Below are 22,131 nucleotides of genomic sequence, written 5' to 3' on the forward strand. Positions count from 1 at the left end.
GACCAGCGAACCATTTGATACGAAGCCAATGACGCATCTGGGATTGGTTGACGGTCTGTCGATTCATCATCATCCGGGCAACCTCATAAGGCTGACCGGCTCTCTGCCCGTTTGAGTCAGACTCCAAGCTCCGCCACCATTCTTCAGCTGGCCGCTAATCCACCCATTCATGCAGGCAGAGCAAGCCCCGCAAAGAGGAAGTCTGGGATCATACACAAGACACAGCTGTTGGCAGGTTCAGCTGTTGGTGCAGGGGACTCTCGAGAGGAGAATACGAAGAGGCCAGGCAGAAGCCGGCCAATGAGTCAATGCCGATGATGGCTGCGAACCGAGGCCATGGGTCAATATATTAATGTACTTGTACCTGCGCCCCAGGCACTGGAAATGGTTTGTAGTTTCGGGGTGTGTTCGGCCTACCAAAGGAATACAGATCTGCATACTATGTACGAGACATTTATTCAGCCAGGGTGTGTGGATTTGTGTCTGCAGCAGGCTGTAGAACAAGACGGCTTAGAGATGAGGTTATCTAACCACAGATGAAAGCATTCATCCATCACCCTCCGTATAAGTAAATTTCCACCACCTCAGCACTTGCATATACTCAAAACCCCCATTTGAACGTCAAGCGTATATGCCATTGACAATTTCTCTAGCTACTGCCCAGTATTAACATGTGAACTAAACAAACAAGACCATATACCTACTCCCTCTGCCAAAGGTATCCAAACGGAATCTTCACAATATACAAACCCCTTAAACCATACTCCAAATCCCCCCAAAAACCCAATCCCCCTACAACTTCGCCTTCTCCCCCTTGTACTTTTTCAAAAGCTCCGCCACCGCCCGCCTCGGACTCTTCCCATCCACATGCCCCAGGAACGGGTTCCCAACCTTGAACCCCAGCATGTCCACCAGCCGCGGCGGCATCTCGTCCAGCTTCTCCCAGTCCACCGCCAGGATCAGGTTCTCCATCGGCCGGATCCACGGCTGGCAGTACTGCGCCGTCAGCGCCAGCCTGCTGCCCTCGCTCCGGTTCGCCCCGCCCCCGTGCCACAGCGTGCTCACAAAGAAGAGCACGCTGCCCGCCGGCATGATGATGGGGACGGCCTCTTCCGGCTTGGCCACGCGGCGCGAGTCCCACAGGTGCGAGTCCGGCACGAGGACCGTTGCGCCGTTGGTCGCCGTGTAGTCGTCCAGAGCAATCATCACGCCCTACATATTCCACATCAGCCCACATCACCAAGGGACATGGACCATAACCAAGACAGAGATACGCCAAGGCAATCATGTAAAAAAGAAAGAAAAAAAAAAAAACTCACCGTCCCAACAGCCTTATGCGGCCTCTCCATGGTAACATACCCATGATCATAATGCATCGTCTGCCTCTTCTCCCCCGGCAAGATGTTGATGCTCTGAAACGAATTGATCAAGTACCCCGGATCCAGAAACCAGTCATTCAGCGCAAGCACATCCTCGTGCAGCACAAACTCGTCAAACACCCGCGACTTGTCCGCCAGCGCGTACAGCCGCTGCGTGCGGAACCCCTCAAACGTGTTGCGCCCCTTGGCCGCCGCCGGCCCCGCCGTCTTCGGGTCCGCGCTCAGGCGCGCCACTTCGGCCTTTGCGGCGGCGACCGACGACGGAGAGAAGGCGTTGCGGATGACGACGTAGCCGTGCGCGTTGACCTCGTCGATGAGGGACTGGATGCGCGGGGAGGGCGGCGAGGACGGCGTGTAGCGCGAGAGGCGCGCGTCGGCGCCGGTCTCGCTGGGGATGGAACCCCCCGAGAGAGGTCGTTGGTAGGCCATTGCTGTATTATAACAGAGTCACTCAGAAACCACGATCAAGTAACCCAAGTAAATATGTAAGACTTGGAAATGATAGAAGAAAAGCGGTCTCACTCTGACAAGACTCGCAACGGGGCAGGTCTCGCTCCCCTTATATGCATCACTCGGCCCCCATATTACCCCAGACCCCATATAAGCTGATTCCCAAAACTCCACGGCCTCAACCATCATCACATGCGGGGAGGGGGAAAGGCACCGAAAAAGCATCCATCAGCCGGCCTCGGTGGGGTTCCGGGAACACGCTCACCAGTCGCCGATAGCCTATTCGCAACTTGAGGAGTAGCAACTCCGCGGTGCTGTTTGTTTTAAAGTTGAATTCCTATCCTAGAGATGACATACTATCCCCTTTTCGCCAACCAAAAGGCCAAAAGGTCCAATGTGCCCAACGGGCGTTACAATACTTACCTCCCTTACAAACTCTCAAAGGTACGAGACAGCATGAGAAAAGTTGAAAGTTTAGTTCCAGGCCCAATCATCTTCTTGGGGTGGCACGAAATAAGGGCTTACATGTCGAACCATAATACCATCCCGTGCGAGCTGAGGCGCTTCAGATCGTCTATTAGCTCCTCCAGACGCAGCATGCGGGGGAACACACTTGATGACACCTCAGCTCTCAACTAGTAATAGCCAAGAGCAGCCGTCATCAACTAAGCCGCCTCAATATCATACTCTCCACAACAAGGACCAACTCCTCGGCATGTCAAGCACTTCACTCTTAAAACGACCACGAAGTTGATGTGATATAATACATCCATATGTTCGCTATATTTGGCTCATGTTACCATGTATAAACAATAGGGGGCTTTGTACATTCCCGCCCCAAAGACATTCCCAAAGACATCAATTTTATATACAAGAAATCTCGTCAACCTTTTTCGTACACCCGCTCTCCGTCGCCTCGTCTCTCGTCCAAGCTTAGTTGGAGCAGACGCCGTTCTTGCAAGAGTAAGGGTCAGAGCAGTCGTTGTCGTTGCCGCAAGAAGCACCCAGGCAGTGTCCCTCCCAGGAGCAGGTGGGAGCAGGAGTGCTGCCGGGCGCACCGCAGACGCCGCCGTTGCAGGTGAGATCGTCGGAGCAGTCGTCGTCAGTGCCGCAAGAGGCACCGGCGCAGTGGCCAGCCCAGGAGCAGTTGGAGGGAGGAGGGGGAGGAGGAGGAGGAGCGCTGCTGCCGCCAGAGATGCCAGCCTTGATGACCTGCTGGTAGTTGCCGTTCTTGACAGCGAGCTGAGCCTCCCAGAGCATGATACCGCCAATGTTGGGAAGGTTGAGGTTGGAGACGCCCTGGTAAGCAGACAGCAGAGTGCTGGAGGAGACGAAGCCCGAGTCACCGTCGGCACCGCTGGCCAGAGCACCAATGAAGAGGGTGGCGTTGCCAATGTTCTTGCTCCAGTTCTGGACGGCGGTGTTGAAGCCAGACTGGGCAATGTTGCAGTTGCCGTTGTTGTAGAACTGGACCCAGATGTAGTCGGCCAGCTGGCAGACGTTGAGGGGCTCCGAGGCGTCGGGGAACGGGCACTGAGGAGCAGCAGTCAGGTAGTACTTCTTGCTGGGGTCCTGGGCGAAGTTGGACTTGAAGCGCTGGGCCATGGCCAGGTAGCCAGTGGGGTTGCCGGTCTCGTTGTCTGCAAAATTGTATCAGTAAAAGGCTCGGGCTAAAAGTCGTCTTCTTCACTCACCCATATCAACACCGTCCAGCTTGACGCTGCCAAAGGGACGGAGAGAGGGGTTGGCGGTACCGCCCAGGAAAAGGTTCCAGACGGTGTCGGCAATCTGCTGGCCCTGGGAGTCGCCGGTCAGAGTGACGGCCGAGAAGTCGACGGCACCACCCATGCTGAGGATAACCGGCTTGCCGGCAGCCTGGCAGGCCTGGATGGCGGGGACGAGAGGAGTGCCGTCCTGGAGGTTGGTGGCACCGGCAGCCCTCTGAGCGGCGGAGGGACCGCCGAGGGTGCTCAGAGAGAGCTCGGGGTACCCACCGCCGGCGAAGAAGCGGCTGAGGAAGGCCAGGATGACAATGTCGTAGGAGGGATCGGCGCAGACTTGGGCGAGCGTGGTGCTGTCGTCCTCGGCACCCCAGTAGACGACGACCTTGCCTCCAGCCGCACGCTTCTCCATAGTCGGTGCGGCATAAGCAGCAGTGGCCAAGAGGCCGGCGGCAGCAGCCAGTGCTTTGCTGAAGAACATGGTTGAGAGAATGTGTATGTGGTTGTATGTATATATACAGTCCAAAAAGAAAGAAACAGGCCACGAGGTATGTACAGAGGCCGAAGAGAAAGATATACCAGAACTTCAACTGCTGCTGCTGGTGATGAGATTGAGTCCAGAGAAGAACTTGCTTTCATCGATAGAGAGCCGGCGATGGCATCTCTATTTATCCATCTTGTCGACGACAGATATCGTTCCCAGGGTTCTCTCATCAAACCGCCAACAGCCCAGTGGTGAAACAGCTGACAGTGTAAGCGTCCCCGAAGCAGACAAACCACACACCCGATACGGCAGTCGAGAAGACTTGGCCTAGTTGACAATCCGGAAGGTGGCTCCAGGCCCGGCTTACACAAAGCCGCCTTGGCCATCTCCGGCAGGCTGGACGAGACCCGGGCGGCGATGGTCCAGGGCAGACAGCTTCTTAGCGCACCAAGTCTCGAGGACACCATGCCCTCCTGGGGCAGAAGCGTGTGTGTGTGTAGATGGGGGACCACTTTCACCACCACATCTGATACGGAACGACATGCAGGAACATGATTCCATGGACATTAGACAACGTTACATGGCGATGAGCCGTGACAGCTTCACGAGCGAAGTACCGATGCGGAAGCCGACGAGGTTGAGCAGCAGATGCCTCACTCGAGACGGAAAAAATAAACAAATGAAAACACACCACATCATGAGATGAAGGTGGGGGAAACCGGTCCGCGATGCTCTCTGCCCATGGTTCGTCGACTGCTCAGAAGCGCGCAGACCCGGTCAAGCTGGGTGACAGAACGCACACAGATTCTCTCGTCCACGGCGGCGAGGGTTTCATTCCGCCTCAGCCCGGAAACTCTTCACACCAGACTGTAGCAGCGATGCCGGGGCAGCCTTACAAGTACATCCAGACGGCGAATGAGAGCATCCAGTACCTGACCCGTGTTAGCAGTGAGCCCAAAAGACTGCCGTTTGTGAGACGCTTATCTGGGCCAGGGTCCCTCGGCAATGGCGCTGGTGGGAACGGGGACCTGGGGACAGGGCCAGATTGGGCAGGTAAGTAAAGCAGAATTGAATCAAACGCCCACGTTGGGGGTCGTCAGCACCGAGGTGCAGCCGGCTCGAGTCCAGTGAGCTCGCCGTATTTCAAGAAACTTCCTGTTAAGTCTAAGAGTTGAGGGCCTCATGTGCCATCGCGTGAATGCAGAAACTCATTTAACCGCGTTGCATCTGATCGGCGGACCAGGGCCGCGAGTCGATTGTGTCGCATCGCGCGCGAGTTGCCCGTTATTAGTGGGAATGGATTTCTCCGTCGTTGACAGATGTATATTGGATTGCCAAATTGCACCCGGATGAACTCGTTCGCAGCAACACAAGGCGATGCTAGGCCAAGCTCGTGAGGTTGAAACAGGCACGCGCCACACAAGGCTAGGAACAATGCAGGCCGCAGCCAATGGGCAAATCTTCACTCGGGCAGAGTAGCAGTTTGTGGGGTCGCTAAAGGGAGCCAGGAACAGGACCGTAAAAGAAACCGTTTGGCGAGTTGATTTGAATGTGCGGAAGTATGCCCGCTTGCTTGTTTTCTAATCTTCCGAGGCGAGCATCACTCATGCTCACTCAGCCCGCATTGCCGCGGCATGATTCCAGTCCCCTTCTTCATCTTTGCTGCGGGTTTGGAGCTCAAACACACACCACCTTCTATATGCGGCGGATGCGGCTCTTAGGCCTTAGTAGATGCCAGGCTGGATACGAGGAACGACTCGACGTCATCAAACTCTTCCATGCAGGCCGAGTGTTGCATGCCCCTGCGCTTTATGTCAGCAAGGAACGACAACGACATGCTTCGAGGCGGCAGTTTCAACATGAGCAGTGCATGATACTGTCAAATAGCAAGCTGGACAAGAGGGTACTCACGGGTATGTCTCCAGCTTCACGTTGAAGCCCAGCTCTTTGATCTTCTTCTCAGTGGCCGTTCCCCATTCATAGAGAACCAGAGGGTCGGCATCTCCATGGCCCATGAAGATGGGAGTATCCTTGTTGGGGTTTGACTCGGGAATAAACTCCTTGAACTTGTGGCTGAGAAGCATCCAGGACGACAAGCCGACAATGCCGCCAAGCTTGAAGGGCGCCGTCAGACCAGCAAAGATGCTCATGGCACCTCCCTGGGAAAAGCCACCGAGGACGATGCGCTCAGAGGAGATGCCGTCGGCAACCTCTTGCTGAATGAGAGAGTACAGGTAGGCGCGAGACTCGAGAATGCCCTGCTCGTCTTCATCGCGGGACTTTCCATCAAGCGTTCTGCCGGCCGAGGGGCCGAGGGCTTTCTGTTGCAGGAGTAGCGTCAGACCAGACTGATTCACACATGATGAGGGTGCTCATATGAGCGGGAAAGGTCATATCATACGACATCAAACCAAGCAGGCATGGGGAGGCCCCCATTCTATATTCGACAGACAGTCAGTCAGCATCGGCCAATCGCGTTTCTATCAAGGCATGTGTATACTGTATAACGCAGATATACGCAGACAGATTCAGGTAAATAGCCAACTGACCACTGAGATGGGCATGACGCGGGCATTTGGCAGCACAAACTTGACCTCGTCCAGCCGGTGCTTCCTCTGCCACAGCTGCACGGCATCCGCCCAGCCGTTGCCGCTGTCGCCGAGGCCGTGGACGAAGATGACGGTGGCCGTGTGCCGGCTCAACGCGGGGAAGACGACGGGGGCAGCCCGGCGCAGCGAGGAGGCCATGGCGTCGCTTTCGAGGTCGTTTGACGCTGTCGTCGTCTTGGTCTGTGTCTGTGTCTGTGGCTGTGGCTGTAGTTGTGGCTGCCGCTCTGTCAGATTCAGATGCAGGTCCAGGCCCGGCAGAATGGCCAGAGCAATCGCGAGAAGCAGCGCCGCAAGAGTCAATCCCGAAACGATCGTGCGGCTGAGACCGAGGCTGACCATGAGGTAAAATTGCAAGGATGGCGAGATGCCGTGAGGTGGAGAAGCTGTTGAGAGAGCTCAACTCGGGGCATGTCGGGGCGGGGGCTGTGATTGGTTGCTGCGGGTGCAGGGGAACCCCTGTACGATTAGTGGCTTGTCCGCTGTAGCCCCCTGTATTTCCATAGGGCATTGAATGGTGAGATTCAACGCAAATGAGACGGAGATATAGTTGAGAAAAAGAAGGATGATTTAGATCAATGTAGCTTGTCATGTGTAACGACAGTCAATACTGCAAAGAAAAAGGAGGAGATTTTTAACCTGGCAGCGTTGGGCCTGATGTGGCGATGCACCTACTGACATCAATGGACAGACACACGATGCAGCCCTATCGTCTATTTCCTCTTCCAGGTCAGCATTGACCACATGCAGGCATTCATTACCCAGACGTCGAAACAATCCTCAAACAAACACACATCTTCTCCTCAACTCCATAGGCACACGTCTTCACAGCTTCATCTTGCATGTCCGCCTTTCCAACCACCATGTTCGCCTATCATCTTCTGCTGTCGAACCTCCTCAAGCACTCCCTTCATCCCAAGCTCCCCACCCCCTCTCACCGCAGGCTCCAACCCAAACATCGTCACATTCTTATCCAAGATGACAGTATCCCGAACAGATCTGATCTCAAACTTTGTTCCCGGAGCCGCCACATACTCAATCTTGTCCGGATCATCAGACAACGGCGTAATAAACGACACGCTCTCCCACACCGACGCATCAGACGGCGGATCCAAGACGAGCAGGATCCCGTTGGAGTAATGAATCGCATCAGCCATGTTGTCCGTGAAGCTCCAGGCCATCTTGGTAGTAACCGTCCTTCCAACGGCCACGTAGCTGGCCAGAGCATCTTCCAGTGAATCCGCCAGCTCGACGCCCACAGGCCCCTCGTTCAGCGGACACTCGAGAAATTCGATCCCAAAATGCTCCGTCCCAAGCTGCTCCATATCAACCTGGCCACTGAAGAGCTTGCGCTTCGACGCGGTCGACGTCCTCGGCATTGCCTGCATGGCAGCAGCAAGCAGACGGTTCTCGATCTCGCTCAAGGTGTACACCTGGTCCATCACCGCGTCCAGCTGAGCCGTCACGTTATCGAGCGAATCCGCCGGCTCCATCATAAACGCCCGCATGTAATCCGGGTTCTGCGGCGTATAGACGGAGAAGTTGCTCTGCCAAATGTTGAGGGCAAGACTCTCGCGATCCAAAGGATGAGGACGGGACTCAATTTCTGAGCTGACGCCCGTGTACTGGAAGATTTTGAACAAGACCATGCGCGCAAACGATGCCGTTGTCCAGTCGTAGAGCGACATGGCGAGTTCGAAGTTGTGAGGCGAAAAGGGGAAGAACTGTCTGCCTAGAGCCCTGATTTCCTCTCTGGTCCTCAAAGGGGCATATCTGGTGTTCTGGTAAGGTATGAACTTCTCGTCAATCATGTTGCTAATAAAGGCTGCATCTTCGGTGGTAATGTCAGGCAGACGCTTCAGACGACCCGATACCTGCTCCGAGGTGCTATAACAATCTGCTCAGAATCAGTCTAGGGGAACATCTACTCGAGAGGGTTCTCTAACCTGCCATGATGCCGGGGACTTGGACGAGACTCAGGTTGAATGTACCGTTATCGTCGATTCCAAGTGATAGGCCCAGCGGATATGGACTATATCCTAGTAACGGACACTCGAGGGAATCGCCAAGCCCTTCATGCCTCTTCAGCCACAGAGTTGCCCCATTGGCATCAAGAGCCATTGCTCCCGGTGAATGCACCTCGGTCACGTCCAGAAACCCCTGGCCATCGACAATGAGCCGAGACGAGATGCCATGGCCACCGCGTAACATTTCAAGCGAATCCCCATCGCTGAACCAAAGCTGTGATGCTACCAGTATCCGAACAAGCTGCCACATTATATCCGATGTCGTCGCAAGCAGAGCAAAGCTCGTCTACTCAGAATCTTCTTCGCGAGTTAACAGAAGCCAGCGGCCTGACAACAATTTGTCCATGTTCTTATACATGCATAGGTACGCAATACAGCTATACAACGTAAAACTCTGAGGACCGCTCAGCATCCCCTATTTCTTTCCTCTTTCCCCTTCTCTCTTCGGCAGTTAGAATGTCTCAGTTGGCTCAACGTCAACGTGTTTGCCATCACATGCCCCTGCCACTGTGGGTATGTGAGACATCGGATGTGTTCCGTTAGGCTCGCGGTTCGCACGCAAAGTGAATGACTTGACGTATCAGTATGACCGATACGAAGGCATACAGACAAAGCGGTCACAGCACACACCAACTAGAGCCATTGTCATATATCATAGATGGAGGTGACAAGAGACGATCGCCCTCACCAGATCATCCATCACCGCTCACCGCATGGGGCGTCTGGAGAGAGCTGAGTGTCTCTGGTCGGCTGTAAGTGCAAGTAACTGCGGAGCTGAATGAGAAACAAGCGGCCACCGTTGATAGCGTCCATACAAGCAGGGATCATCGTTCAGCTGGCCAGTTTTCAGGACCAGTCTCCATGCCATCAACATCAAGCCTATGCCGTGATCCGCTAGAAACAGGGACTTTTTGTCCTTATTTAGCACAATTAAAGCAAAGAGCTTGAGAGTCATGTCTCAGAAGTCACTGGTCGATGATCAATAGCCATGGCCGAACACCGGCACTTGCTCGGAAGTATGCGCGTGTGAAAGCCGAGCCCTCCAAGTAAGCAAGTTGTCGACAGCCTCCTGTCGACTCATTCACTATTTCAATGTAATCTCGAGAATCTTCGTTTCTAAGCAATTATGAGGTGAATCGGGTTCAACTCCCGCTCCGCGTCGATTGACCAGTAATCCGCGCTTCATCGAACACGCATGCGCTTACGTGCACTTTTTCACGATCCTCCACCAAATCGCCCCGTAATCCTCGTGAACTGCCTACCCTACTATGTAGTATCTCACGTATAAGTCCAATCCCTCTCAACCATTCCTCCACAGAATTTCCACTCCACTTTCATCTCTATAAACCATCATTCAGCCTCACGCTACAGATCTCATCATCACTGAATTCAAAAACCATGGAATCCATCACCATCACCCGCTTCTCCCCCTCCCAACACGCCCACCTCATCCCCGCCATCCTCCAGATGCACATCAACTGCATCCAGTCCGACGGCGCCCTCCTCCGCTTCCACCCGCCCTTCACCCCCGCAAAGCGCCACAAAATGGAAACCTTCTGGAACGAACGACTACTCTCTCAAATCTCATCCGGTCGCCGCATTGCACTCATCGCCTTGGCAGCATCCAACATCGAGGGTAGTGACGATGTGGCTGGCATCGTAGAGCTGGGGATGCCGGACGCTGACACGGGGCCTTTTCGCGGGGACCTAGAGATGCTGATGGTTTCGCCAAAGTATCGACGCAGGGGACTGGGCGTGAAACTCATCAACGACGTGGAAGAAATTGCAAGAGAGGAAAAGAGGACCTTGTTGGTGAGCTGCAGCAAAGCCCAGTCTCCTCGCAGTATTTGTTGTCTGAAGCTGACGTGTAAGCCAGCAATTATCGACAGACGTAGGCTCAACGGCGGAGAAATATGTCTATCCTCGCTTAGGATATGCTCTGGTAAGGCACACTCTGCATTCTCTTCGAAACCCTTTGAGCTGTAAATCTCTTTTGCTCACTTACGTTATGTGTTTACAGATGGGAACAGTTCCCAAGTATGGCATCTCGCCTCTAGATGGCTCCCTAAAAGACGGCGCTTTCTTTTACAAACATCTGGCAGAACTCAATTAAGCCAATGCATATATGAGCTAGACGTACATATCAAAGATAGACTTGTATCATGTTATCGCATTCAAGAGCACCTCTCAATTTACCTCCTTGTAGGCCGCATCATGAGACTCGACGTACTCCGTCAATTGCCCGACCACCAAAGATATCAAAGACAAGGCAACCGCACTTCCCTCTCCCATCCAATCGCTCTATTCACACCCGGCTCTATCGGCAATACGAGAAATCCTCCTGCCGCAAGCCTCCCACAGCCCAAATCCTTCGCCTCTGTCACTACCAAGCCCTCAGTGGCTTGTTCGGCTCAGGGCGGTCCAATTCTGGCCCGAAGGCTACTCCACTCGGCCGAGTGGGGCACAAGCTCCGGCCGAGACGGGGGCTTGGCCAAAGAACACCCGGACAGCTTCGTGCCGACGTCCCTCCGGGTCCGGATATGGGATGCCGGAAAGACTGCCGTGAAGATGGAACAAGTCTCTTCAATGGTGAAGTGAACGTACGAAGGATTGTTTGTCTGCCTTGGCGAGGGCGATCCTTTGAAAGAGTGCCAGGTGATGTGACGGATGCGTTTTTGTGCCCCCCAATGAAGACATGTCTGGCATACGAACGTACCTTAGAAAGAAGTATATATATCAGGACGGAATCATCAGATAGAAACAAGCCTCCTCCTCATCATCATCAAGAGTCAACTTTCTTCAAACCACAACAACATTTCAATCTTCGCCATCACAATTGTAGCTTCATCTCTCACCTCCTTCCTTACACACACCAACCTCAAGCAAAACACCAACATGTCCACCCCATCCACCCCCATCGCCATCATCGGCGCGGGCCTCTCCGGCCTCACCCTCGCCCTCGCCCTCCACCGCCACTCCATCCCCTGCACGCTCTACGAGTCCCGCCCCGCCTCCCTCGACATCGGCGGCGCCATCATGCTCTCCCCCAACGCCCTCAAGGTCCTCGACGCCCTCGGCGTCTACCGGCGCATTTCCCCCCTGGGCTTCCACTTCGAGAAGCTCTACTTCCGCTCCCACGACGACGCGCCCCTCGACGACTTCGACTTTGGCTCCCGCGACAAGCACGGCTACAAGGCCCTCCGCATCTACCGCTACGAGCTCATCAACGTCCTCGTCTCCATGGTCCGCGACGCCGGCATCCCCGTAGAGTACAACAAGAAGTTCTCCCACGTCACCGCCGAGACCCCAGAGAGCGTCACCTGGGCCTTTGCCGACGGATCCTCCGCAACCGCACGCCTCCTCGTCGGCGCAGACGGCATCCACTCCCGCGTCCGCAAGCACCTCTACCCTGATCTGACCCCCAAGTTCACAAACATGATCGGCGTCACCGCCACCGTGCCCCGTGCCCAGCTCCAGGCCGGACCCGAGTATCCCCTCCCGGTGACCATCATGAGCCCCAAGCACGGTGCCTTCGTCATCGCCCCCCAGCGCGCCGACGGCTCCGAGGTTCTCATCGGCAAGCAAAAGCGCCTCGCGCAAGACTACGACCGTGCCGGCTGGGACGAGCTCATGGAGAACAAGTCCTGGTGCGTCGACTTCCTCCGCCAAGGGAGCGAGGACTTCCCCCCCATTGTCGCAAACGCCGTCTCCGACATTCCCCTCAAGGGCATCAACCTCTGGCCCTTCTACCTCGTCCCCAAGCTCGACACCTGGACCAAGGGCCGCGTCGTGATCCTCGGCGACGCCGCCCACGCGATCCCTCCCACCGCGGGTCAGGGCGTCAATCAGGCCTTCGAGGACGTCTACACGTTTGCCGGCGTCGTCGCCAAGGGGAGGGAGGAGGGCCAGCCTCTTGAAGCCGAAGGAGACGCCGTGCGCATGGGCAGGACGCTCAAGAAGTGGCAACTGGGGCGACAGGATCGTGTGGACAAGGTGCTGGAGCTGAATGACAAGCTGAACAAGAGACGACTGCCGGATGCAGGCGGGGCGGGTGACCTTGAGCCATTTGACCTGGACTGGCTGTATGGAGTGGATTTTGAAGACCTGATCGCCGAATGGGCGAGTTGATTGGTTTCCTTGAGCGTTGCTGTACTCACGAATGCCCCTTTCTCTTTTGTGTTAGCTTTTTGAGACCTGATTATCACCCAATTCGATGGAGATTCGCAATATCTGATGCCAGTATGGCTTGTTGTATATACAACATGTATCGTGCAAAGTCGCAAAGGGCTCAACACTGCGCTTGCAATCATCATCAGACCATATCACACGACGCAGCACACGCACCTTCACCACTCTATTTGCATCTTTGCATCACGTCGTCATTCAAAGCATTATCTTTCTACACCTTCCCGGAGCAGGGTCACCAGCGCCCAAGCCTCCCATTTTATAGAACCCCGTAGCTGAAAAGAAAGAAGAAAAGACGAAAGGCAATCCACGCTTCTAGTATTATTCCTAGTCATCTACTCGACCAGATAGTTGTCTGCTGCGGACTTGACGTCCTTGGAGAAAGTCACCTCCTCATTTTCTTCAATCAGTGAAACAGAAGTGACCTAAGGGGGGAATTCATTAGCAACAAGCATTCATCCGGGAACCAAAAGTAGCAAACTTACATCGACATCCACAAACGGCGTTGACTTGTTGAAACGAACAGTCATAGGGAAGAAATCATTTTCGTCATTAGTCTCTGCTTCGAACTCGAACGATCCGTTGGGGTTCTCGTCATCGACAGAGCCAATGTTCCACTCCAGTGTGTCTCCAGACACCTCATAAGCGGCGTCGAAGCTAGAAACGACGGGCTCGTTTCCCTGGTAAGGAATGACAACGCTGACATCGCGCAGGGCATCGCCGCCCGTCAGTTCGTACTCGACCGTAATGTTGTACTTGTCGGAATCCTTGTTGATCCAGACAGTAAAGGTAATGGGGCAAGCGCTCGCGTCGTCCACCTTTGGTGTAGCCCTCCATCGCAGAAGCCCGACGCCTTGGTTGACAGGGAAACCTCGAGCCGTGTTGCTCATTTGGATAACCTTGGTGCTGTTAAAGAGGTTGCGGTCGACATTGGGGTGAGGCCTGAATTGGGCACCATGTGACGGGACGGCGTGCAGGCCGAGCTTGATCTTTGTGAGGCTGGGATCTGAAACCCGCAGCGTGAGATCTCCGTTGACTGAGATGGAGTTGACTGCGCCTTCTCTCGAGAGCTTGGCGCTTATCGTCTCGGCAATCGTGACATGGATGGCATCCCGGTCCAGCGTCGATGAAATCCGCGGCTCCGGTTCGGCAGCGACCGCAGCATGTGCATGTGTGGGCGTAATGAGAGGAGCGTCGTCGGCACCGGCGCCAAGGTCTCCCCGGACCTTTTCGAAAATGTCGGTAGTCTTTGACTTCTTGCCAAGCTGCATTCCCTTTGCCTTGAGCGTCGTCGGCCTTGAGAATGGGTTAGCACCACCGACTGACAGGAGACATAATCTTGCACTGCGTACTTATTGAATGTCTTGTTCTTCTCGGCCTCGTATGAGTCGAATGCGCTTGCGCTTGGCTGGGAGGGAGGGGTGTAGGTAGGGTAGACGGGTGTCCGTGGAGCAGCGGCAGGGCGGCCACTTCTGGCGGACTCCTTGCGCTGCATTTCCAGCTGCTTCGCCTTTCGTTTGCGCTCCTCTGTAGCCTCGAGCTCTTTGTTCTGTTTGAATGTAAGCAATGGGTCGTGTCGCCGTAGCGCCGCAGCAATTGGAGCCATACCCGTGCAATAATCTCCTGGATGCGCTCCTCGTGACTCTCCATTTCCAGGAAGGTCCTGATCTGGCTGATGGTCAGGTTCTCCCGGTATCCCAGAGTGACCAGCTCGTCAAAGGCGCTGAGCAGCTCGTAGGCATTGCGGACAATCTCCCTCTCGTCTAGCGTCTTGCAGGTGCTGGAGACGACCTGGGCGAACAGGTGCAGGGAATCGATGTCTTGGAGGATGTTGGACTGGCGGTTGGTGATGAGCACCATGTACAGCTCGTCCAGCGGCTGGTAGACGAATCGCACGTTGTCCTGCTCGACGATGGTGTGCTGGGTGCCGCTGTCTGCCAGCTTGGGGAACGACGCAAGCAGGGCCTCGATGCGGGATCTAGGCATCTCCCGGAACTGCCTCGAGAGGACAGCTTTCCCGCCTCGGGTGCAGATTGACGCCGCAAGAACAACCTGACGACACGCTGGTTAGCCCTCAGTGATACCGACGGGGAATTGCGGGTGTTGGTCCGCACCATTTTGGCAGTGTCGTGCGCTGGAGAGAAGTCCGGTCGGAGAGAGAGGGAGGCCTTGGTGGGATGCTCAGATGGGTTCAATTGAGCCACGTCTAACTCAGGAGCTGGATGGCTCTCAGTGACAAGGCTGCTGCTGCTCCAGAAGCGCCGTCACGTGCTGCGCCAGTGGAGGGGCCTTCGTTAAGGTACTGGATGCTTATGTAAGACTCCGTACAGTTTGACATGACTTTGTTACTGTGCTTGAAGGAGGTAGTCGTTGACTTCCTGAATGGTCAATACCTCTATGTATGACAATAAAGCAACCAATTTTGCATCTTATGATGGCCTTGCTTCCACCATGTGATTCCTCTCCAGCGCCTCAATCTAGAGATAGTTGGTGTCATGAGCGATACCAGCAAAGAGCACAGGCACCGTCTTCTTCACTTCATAAGCACTGTCTACGCTAAGCCGCTCTTGATCTCTACTCGCTATTCACGTGTGGGCCAGCTAAGCTCCTCTCAGCTTCCAAAGCTGCCTTCGAAATCCAAAAGTCGCCGCATCCATCAGCTTCATCAGGCTTCACTCTTCGCCTTCCATCTGCCGCGCCTGCGATCCATCACCCTCTGCTCAAGCTCCGGACGACGCGTTTCTCGTGTCGCCTGATCTGAAACTGCCTCTTACTCTTCTCCTACCATCAAATGTGTCTCTCCCCTGTCCTCAGCCACCAAACTGCAGACACAATATCGCGAGTGGTGTAACGTTGGCCATCCAGCATTCATCTAGCCTCTCGACTGAGCGCAAGGCGGCCTCTTTTATTCCTGATCTTCTTGGACCAGTCCCTCACAGAAGCATCTACCCTCTTGCGAACCGATCAAACGCCAAAACACGCCGGGTGAGCGTTTGCGACAGACATCCGACATTCACGCTCTTGCGTCACAAGCCATGGCCGAAATAGAGATGGATGTCGATTTGGCGCCGTCGATCCATATCGACGAGCACGCTGACGATGATCTCATCGACTACGACATCGATACGACCGAAGACCACACCCACGACCCATGGCCATCCCACCATGATGAGCAAACCTCCAATGCGCCAGAGAATGTGAGCTCGATCGAAGAACATGTAGGTATCGATTCGAAAAACACCGAAGCTGGATACGAGGAGGTCCAAATCCAATATACAGAGGAACAACATCTTCAGGTCAACCATATTCGTTTTCCTGATGATAATGTTGACGAAGCACATGAGCAGCCAAAAGCAGCTGTCACAGTGTACGAGGAGGAGATCATCACTCTAGAGGAGGAGGAGCCAAAAGATGCCCCCGTCACTGAAACCGAACATGCCGCAGATGAGATTGATTACGAAGACAACGATGTTACTGTGACACAGGAGTCACCAAACAAGCTAGAGGAGGCAGAGGACCATGTGCACGACATCGTCGCTGCAGACGACGTTGCCGCCGCGGAGCCTGCCATGGCAGAGCCCTCCAGTCTTCCACAACCAACGGAACAACCGGCTGGTGATGCCGAGGTGCCAGAGGCAGCGGCTCAAGATGATGAAGATGAGATAACCTGGGAGCACGAGTATGATGAGAAGGGAGCTGCTGTTGAGGCTCCCACTGAGGCTCCCGCTGAGGCTCCCGCTGAGGCAACCACTCAGGAAGCAGTTCCACAGAACCGCGCTGAGTCCCAGAGCAGTGATTCACACGAGCACGTGCATGAGCCGCACACCAATGCTACCGAGACCGATTATGAGGACACTGCAAAGGAGGCCTCAGCAGAACAAGAGTCTGTGGAGCATCAGGAAGATGACTCGCGATCGCAGCCAGAGGAGTCAAGTCCTGGAGGAGAAGACGAATTCCCTCCAATCACTGTGCATTACAAAGGGAGCGAATATTCCTTCTTCTCCCACAAAAAGACGGAAGGCTTCTTTTCCGACGTATCCGTGCTGGATCAGTCGATGGAGTCGCTGCTCGCTGGCTTTCGAGCGGAGCTGGAAAATGAGATTGCTGCACATGATGAACTTGTCTTTCAGGTTGATGAACTTGGGCTCGAATTTGCAGAGGTATGCGTGAATCTCCGGCTTATTTATCGAACTTGGGAGCGGACTAACGGTGCCACAGGCCACAATCCAGAACTCACTCGCAAGCATCACCTTTCGACAAGTGTTGGAAGTGTTTGACTTGCTCGTAAAAAATCAAGATCCCGACAGTTCGCGCACTCTGTACACATATCTCTTCACCAAGCCAAACCCTAGCAAACGTTTCGAATTTCTGGTCGAGAGCGCGGCCGCTAGCAAAGGGCTTGATGAAGTGATTTATCTGTTCGAGTCTCCTGCAGGCCACCCTCATCAGACAGCCACCGAGGCTGATGACGGAGATGACTACGAACACGACGAGGACAGTGAAGCAAACGAAGCCGCCGAGGCTCATGAGAGCGCCGAGGATGGTGATGAGCATGACGAGGAACATGGCGATGTCGATGCTGACACTGAAGAGTCCCAAGAGTCAGAAGAAGACGAGGGGGAGGAAGAGACCTCGGCCGTGGAAGAACAGCGTGCCGACAATGCAGACCAAGATGATGAAGAAGACGAAGAAGAAGAAGAAGAGGAGGAAGAGGAAGAAGCTGAAGAGGACGAGGAAGATGAGGATGAGGCTGAAGACTTTATGGAAGACGTTGAAGATTTCAACGGAGAAGCCGAGGAGACTGCGAACCAGGACGAGGGAGACTACAGTGATGGTGGGGATGGGGGCTATCAACATGAACAGCTTCAGGCCGTGGTTGTAGAGGCAGCGGGCCATTCCGATTTCCCACATGCTAATGCCGAAGCCAAAGAGGCACCAGACGCCACATATTCATATGGTAAGACCCTCGACGGAAAGACGCTTCATTTGTCAAGTGCTAACGGACCACGCCTAGATGATGCAGAGGAGGATGCCGACGCCAATCCGTTCATACACGCCGAGCTTCAGGAGTCCGCAGGAGATAACGGAGGCGAAATCCAGTTTGAACAGACTGTGCCTGCGGAAGCCGGCGAGAAAGTGTCACAGGAGATGCCCATGCAGTCCATCGACGATTACATCGACGCCAACGAGGCCGACACCGGTACGACCAACACCCTAGCTGACAATGGCGAAGGCATCTCTACGCTTCTGGATATGGGCACCGTGCAAGACCTAGAGGAAGAGATCACAAACGAGGATCTAGCCTTTGAGGACGAGATGCCCGAAATTGACTGGAGAGATGACGTGGAGGTGGCCAAGGACGCCAGCAGCGCTATGCCCACGACAACCACTGGCCTACCGAAACGGCGGCGTCCCGAGGAGGAGCAGGACGAAGCAGACGAACAAGGTAAGCTCAACGCCGCACATCTCGATGAACAGAAGAGCTAATTGTCTTGTAGACGCCAAGCGCCTCCGGTCATGAGTGTCCATGCTCACTTGGACTAACGACGACTACCAAACAAATTTCCCCTAATCTTTCATGTCTCATGGCCACATCTGGATAACTCCTGAGAGGTCGAGCTGGCCTGTCTAATGTAACGGAATACTAACCACAGCCAACAGCGTGACGTATCATGTTCTTTCAACAAATAATCGACATGACCTCGGATACTCTAAAAATTTCTCGACAGTCTTTTGGAGAAGGCAAATTCCAGGTAGGAACCCAACGGCTTTACTAACAGCGCGACATGACGACTATGTAGCTGCAGACGACTTAATCTCTGGGTCGGCCAGTGACGACTTCTACCAGGCTCTTTATCTCTTTTCTCTTTTCTTCTCTTTCATTTCCCCCATCTCTTTTCCTTTCATTTCTTTCCATTTCCCCCGCTTGGTTTGTCTGTTATTCTCTTCCCCTTTGGAGTTGGAGGCTTGATACCATGTTTTCTCTGTTCAAGGGCCAGGCTAGTATCTGGTGAGGGCCTCAGAGCTCGACTTGAATTGCTAGAGAAAAGGGATAGACGATTTTTTTTACGGATGCAATACGGACGCATTCTGGGAAGGAAAAGGTATGCGAAGTGAAGGAATTACGCCGGTTGATTTTTCTTGGAGATTGGGCTCCCCCGTACAACAAAGGTGAAGTATGTCTGCACATAGATTTCGCTAGCTCTACGGACAAAGACCGAGGTCTCTGTTGCACATGTCTTCAGCACGTATCTACTATACCTAAGGTACCCTATCGACTTGGGAAAATGGCCACTAGATTTGAGCTTGTATCCGGTGCGACGCCGTGATGTTTTGTTTCGTCTGTTGATTCTTCTTGGACTTGTTGGTTCTTCCCGGTCGTTGACCTGGATATGGTGGAAGCCGAAGCAAATGAAAACTTGGGAATAGCAAAGCCATATAGAGGTCAGTATCATCGCCGTCTTGCAGCAGGTCACGGGATTCCCGCAACCAGCGCCTCATCAATCCGACGTGGTGTAGTGGCTAGCATACTGCGCTTTCATAACGAGAGCACCGCAGCGATCCGGGTTCGACTCCCGGCGCCGGAATGTTTCTTTCTTTTTTTTTTTGCGTAAAGCCACGTCGTGTGGTAATCAGAATCAGATCGAGATGGGAATCAAGAGGTCTCGGACGGACATCAGACTCAGATCGAGATGGCGCGATTTACAGGGTCCTGGCTCGCTTTAACTCGCTTTTTCTCCTATCCTTTTGTATGTTCTCTCGACAGGAAAAGAGGGTAGCAACCGGAAACTTGGTAACACCCGCTTCCATCGTCCATTGTGCCTGGCAACCTGGAGATACTATCAAGGCTTCAAAAAGGGTCGCAGTTCGTACTGTGTGCGCTTTGTTTCATGTTTGCGCGTCCCTGCTCCACTTATCCAGGGGTCCATTTTCGGCGCCCTTTTGCCCTTGATTTTTTTAGTCCGCAACGGTTTGACTGGCCCGGGACAAGGAGGGCGGTCCCCTAATTGTGATGTGAGGCAGAGAGCAGGTCGATCATCGTCTCGGCACTGTGCCAAAGCCTTGGAAGCGCTTGGATGGGGGATCCACTGGGCATGATTCAGTTGTGCGGATGGAGAGAGATGCTGTGATATCATATGAGTGAAGAGAGGAGATGACGACCAAGGAGACTGAAAGGTGCAGCATAGTTGTATGTACTATGACAGATGTGATCAATAAGAGAACAAGACGCTCCGTCAGGTTTCGCGATACCACTGGTGATTGGTATTCTGCGGTGCTTAGCACGCTCGTAACAGATCAAGTGAACCATTTGTTGGGGCAGTGAGGCGCAGCAAGTTCGTGTCTTAGACGAACAAGTATTACCTTATCCGCCAGTCTCGTGATACTAGTGTGCGAACATGTGAGTGAGATGAGGTGAGGCGTCATGCTGGGACGGGCCCTGGCTCGACGCTTGCACTATTTTAAGAAGAAGAAGGGATTGCTTACATTGGACTCCATCCCCGTGCGTGCTCAACTGCTGTTCCTGTTGAGCATTTCCAGACGCCAAAACAGCTCAAGCTTCAAGTGCATCCATCCGAGGATCCCATCTGTTGCCATCAACAGACGCTCCACCTGTGACGAGCTGACCAATGACTGCGCAAGGCCGCTCGTTCGGATCGCGCTCTTCTCGGGGAACAAAATCGAGTTCGGGTGCGTCGCGCTTTTCATCAAGGTGTGCTTTGTGACTCGGCCCATCGGAATTCGATCTGGTCTGTTGTTGTTATCAGGCCCCTTGTCTCGCGCCGCTGCAAGGAGGGAAGGGAAGGGAGAAAAGGGAGGGAAGATGCCACACGCGTTGTAATAAGAGTGCTTGTCTTTTGGAGGCACCGTAATGCTGCACACACGATGCCACGTTAGCATGCAGGGCAGCGTGCAAAGAAGTCGGTAAACTTTTCAGAGATGAGGTTGGAGGCAGCCAAGCAACATCTCCATCGTGTCCTGCTAGTCAAGATGCAGTAATATACACGACACGACACGAGGCGGTGCGGCCACGCCAGCGAGATCTCCAGCCTTGCCGTAATGAACAAACAGCTTGAGCTCGAATGAACCAGGACAGGCCAGACACGAGCCTGCAGCGTCCAGCCAGGGATTCACGTTGGAGGACCGCTGCGATCCACCGACGTTGCCCATCTTGAAGCAAAGCATCATTTGCTCTGCTTTGCAGCTGGGCTGGGGCCGGGGATTTGATGGGGACTGGCCGAGGCTTGGATTGATTGACTGGGGTTTGTTAATATACTAGCAGACAGAGAGGGCGAAGTGGGAAGAAGATGCATGCGTGTGATGATGCCGCGCAAGAACGACGGGCAAGAAGCCTGCTAGTGTCGAGGGCGAGTATGGGTACCCGCTACCTGCACTTGCACGTGAAAATGTCCTAGAGCCGGGTATCCGCTACGCAGCAGCCTATCTCCCCGCCCTGTGAGAAGCGCAGCACCCTCGCCCGCTAGCCCCTCAGGTACCCGTCCCTCCAGCCTAGCGCTGTGCTCCAGGGCCTTGCGCCTCTGTCGTGGCCCGCCGAGCCCGCTGAGGCCGATGCCGCCGCGCTGGACACGCACTGCAGCGCGCTGGTGAGACACGCAGCCCAGCACTCCATCAGTCTGAAATGCCCCAGCGCTCCGGTGCCCACATAATACATGCGCTGCACTGTCAAGCAAGTACCGCATACTTGCCTTACCTCATAACGCACCCTCTCGATCAAGTCCTTGTTCGCCCCCCCAAAAAAAGAACCGGCGCCACCAAGAGCCAACTGGAACCTCTAGCCAGACTGCAATCCAATCAGTCCAGCTCGAGCCCATTTGATCAGAAAAATCTCCAATAACCCACAAGCCACCACCGAGGACAGCCGTGATACGTTCCTTTTTCCCTTCCTCGACACTCGTTCTTTTCTCTCCCTCACTTTTGCACCCCTCCTCGCCAGATCCCTTTTTTCCTTTTCCCCCTCCCCTTTCCTTTGGGACGACTCGGCGTTGCGTCTGTGCTGCGGTTGCATCTTGACCTTTCTTTGACATCTGCTGAGACGGAATTGGACGAGCCAGTCAGAGGGCAGCCGGTGCGACACTGAGGACAGACAAACGGCAGCGATCCTCGTCTCCTCTGCTCCCTCCCTTGCGACCACGACACGACACGACACGACGGAGAAGCGACACGACAGCGACTGCAACAGCGTCGACGACGACATACTGCGAGCCTCGTTCCTTTGATAGGCCTGATCTGACGATTTTCGCCATCTTCTTACTACTACTC

General features: G+C 54.4%; 8 protein-coding genes and 1 non-coding gene across 9 annotated transcripts; 4 read left to right on the top strand and 5 right to left on the bottom strand.

The window, feature by feature from the left end:
• Positions 1-792: 792 nt before the first annotated feature.
• On the bottom strand, positions 793-1,808 carry BBK36DRAFT_1185875 (PhyH-domain-containing protein; the record flags this gene model as incomplete). Its single annotated transcript, XM_024896461.1, has 2 exons — positions 793-1,212; positions 1,356-1,808. 2 exons carry the CDS (start codon positions 1,806-1,808, stop codon positions 793-795), a joined length of 873 nt encoding a protein of 290 aa, XP_024745539.1.
• A 954-nt stretch (positions 1,809-2,762) lies between these two features.
• Positions 2,763-4,031, bottom strand: BBK36DRAFT_1163260 (glycoside hydrolase family 18 protein; the record flags this gene model as incomplete). Its single annotated transcript, XM_024894515.1, has 2 exons — positions 2,763-3,469; positions 3,524-4,031. The coding sequence occupies 2 exons, from the start codon at positions 4,029-4,031 to the stop codon at positions 2,763-2,765; spliced, it is 1,215 nt and encodes a 404-aa protein (XP_024745540.1).
• A 1,720-nt stretch (positions 4,032-5,751) lies between these two features.
• BBK36DRAFT_1185879 (Phospholipase/carboxylesterase) lies at positions 5,752-6,797 on the bottom strand (the record flags this gene model as incomplete). Its single annotated transcript, XM_024896462.1, has 4 exons — positions 6,584-6,797; positions 6,436-6,471; positions 5,946-6,355; positions 5,752-5,836 (listed from the first exon to the last, which is right to left on the bottom strand). Exons 1-4 carry the CDS (start codon positions 6,779-6,781, stop codon positions 5,752-5,754), a joined length of 729 nt encoding a protein of 242 aa, XP_024745541.1. The 5' UTR covers positions 6,782-6,797.
• Positions 6,798-7,473: 676 nt separating this feature from the next.
• Positions 7,474-8,917, bottom strand: BBK36DRAFT_1129689 (hypothetical protein; the record flags this gene model as incomplete). The annotated part of the gene is made up of 2 exons (XM_024891764.1): positions 7,474-8,537; positions 8,587-8,917. The coding sequence occupies 2 exons, from the start codon at positions 8,915-8,917 to the stop codon at positions 7,474-7,476; spliced, it is 1,395 nt and encodes a 464-aa protein (XP_024745542.1).
• Positions 8,918-10,065: 1,148 nt separating this feature from the next.
• On the top strand, positions 10,066-10,780 carry BBK36DRAFT_1129683 (acyl-CoA N-acyltransferase; the record flags this gene model as incomplete). The annotated part of the gene is made up of 3 exons (XM_024891763.1): positions 10,066-10,479; positions 10,544-10,609; positions 10,688-10,780. The coding sequence occupies 3 exons, from the start codon at positions 10,066-10,068 to the stop codon at positions 10,778-10,780; spliced, it is 573 nt and encodes a 190-aa protein (XP_024745543.1).
• Positions 10,781-11,562: 782 nt separating this feature from the next.
• On the top strand, positions 11,563-12,795 carry BBK36DRAFT_1145015 (FAD/NAD(P)-binding domain-containing protein; the record flags this gene model as incomplete). Its single annotated transcript, XM_024893720.1, has 1 exon — positions 11,563-12,795. One exon carries the CDS (start codon positions 11,563-11,565, stop codon positions 12,793-12,795), a length of 1,233 nt encoding a protein of 410 aa, XP_024745544.1.
• A 392-nt stretch (positions 12,796-13,187) lies between these two features.
• Positions 13,188-14,969, bottom strand: BBK36DRAFT_1185894 (coatomer complex, delta subunit; the record flags this gene model as incomplete). Its single annotated transcript, XM_024896463.1, has 5 exons — positions 13,188-13,277; positions 13,338-14,148; positions 14,205-14,401; positions 14,461-14,904; positions 14,937-14,969. The coding sequence occupies 5 exons, from the start codon at positions 14,967-14,969 to the stop codon at positions 13,188-13,190; spliced, it is 1,575 nt and encodes a 524-aa protein (XP_024745545.1).
• A 918-nt stretch (positions 14,970-15,887) lies between these two features.
• On the top strand, positions 15,888-18,373 carry BBK36DRAFT_1145017 (hypothetical protein; the record flags this gene model as incomplete). The annotated part of the gene is made up of 5 exons (XM_024893721.1): positions 15,888-16,070; positions 16,200-17,012; positions 17,071-17,809; positions 17,867-18,298; positions 18,351-18,373. The coding sequence occupies 5 exons, from the start codon at positions 15,888-15,890 to the stop codon at positions 18,371-18,373; spliced, it is 2,190 nt and encodes a 729-aa protein (XP_024745546.1).
• A 983-nt stretch (positions 18,374-19,356) lies between these two features.
• Positions 19,357-19,439, top strand: BBK36DRAFT_t182. The gene has a single exon. It is a non-coding gene; the product is annotated as a tRNA-Glu (tRNA).
• Positions 19,440-22,131: the final 2,692 nt, after the last annotated feature.

Source organism: Trichoderma citrinoviride (assembly GCF_003025115.1).
Source record: "Trichoderma citrinoviride strain TUCIM 6016 unplaced genomic scaffold BBK36scaffold_18, whole genome shotgun sequence".
Lineage (NCBI taxonomy): Eukaryota > Fungi > Ascomycota > Sordariomycetes > Hypocreales > Hypocreaceae > Trichoderma > Trichoderma citrinoviride.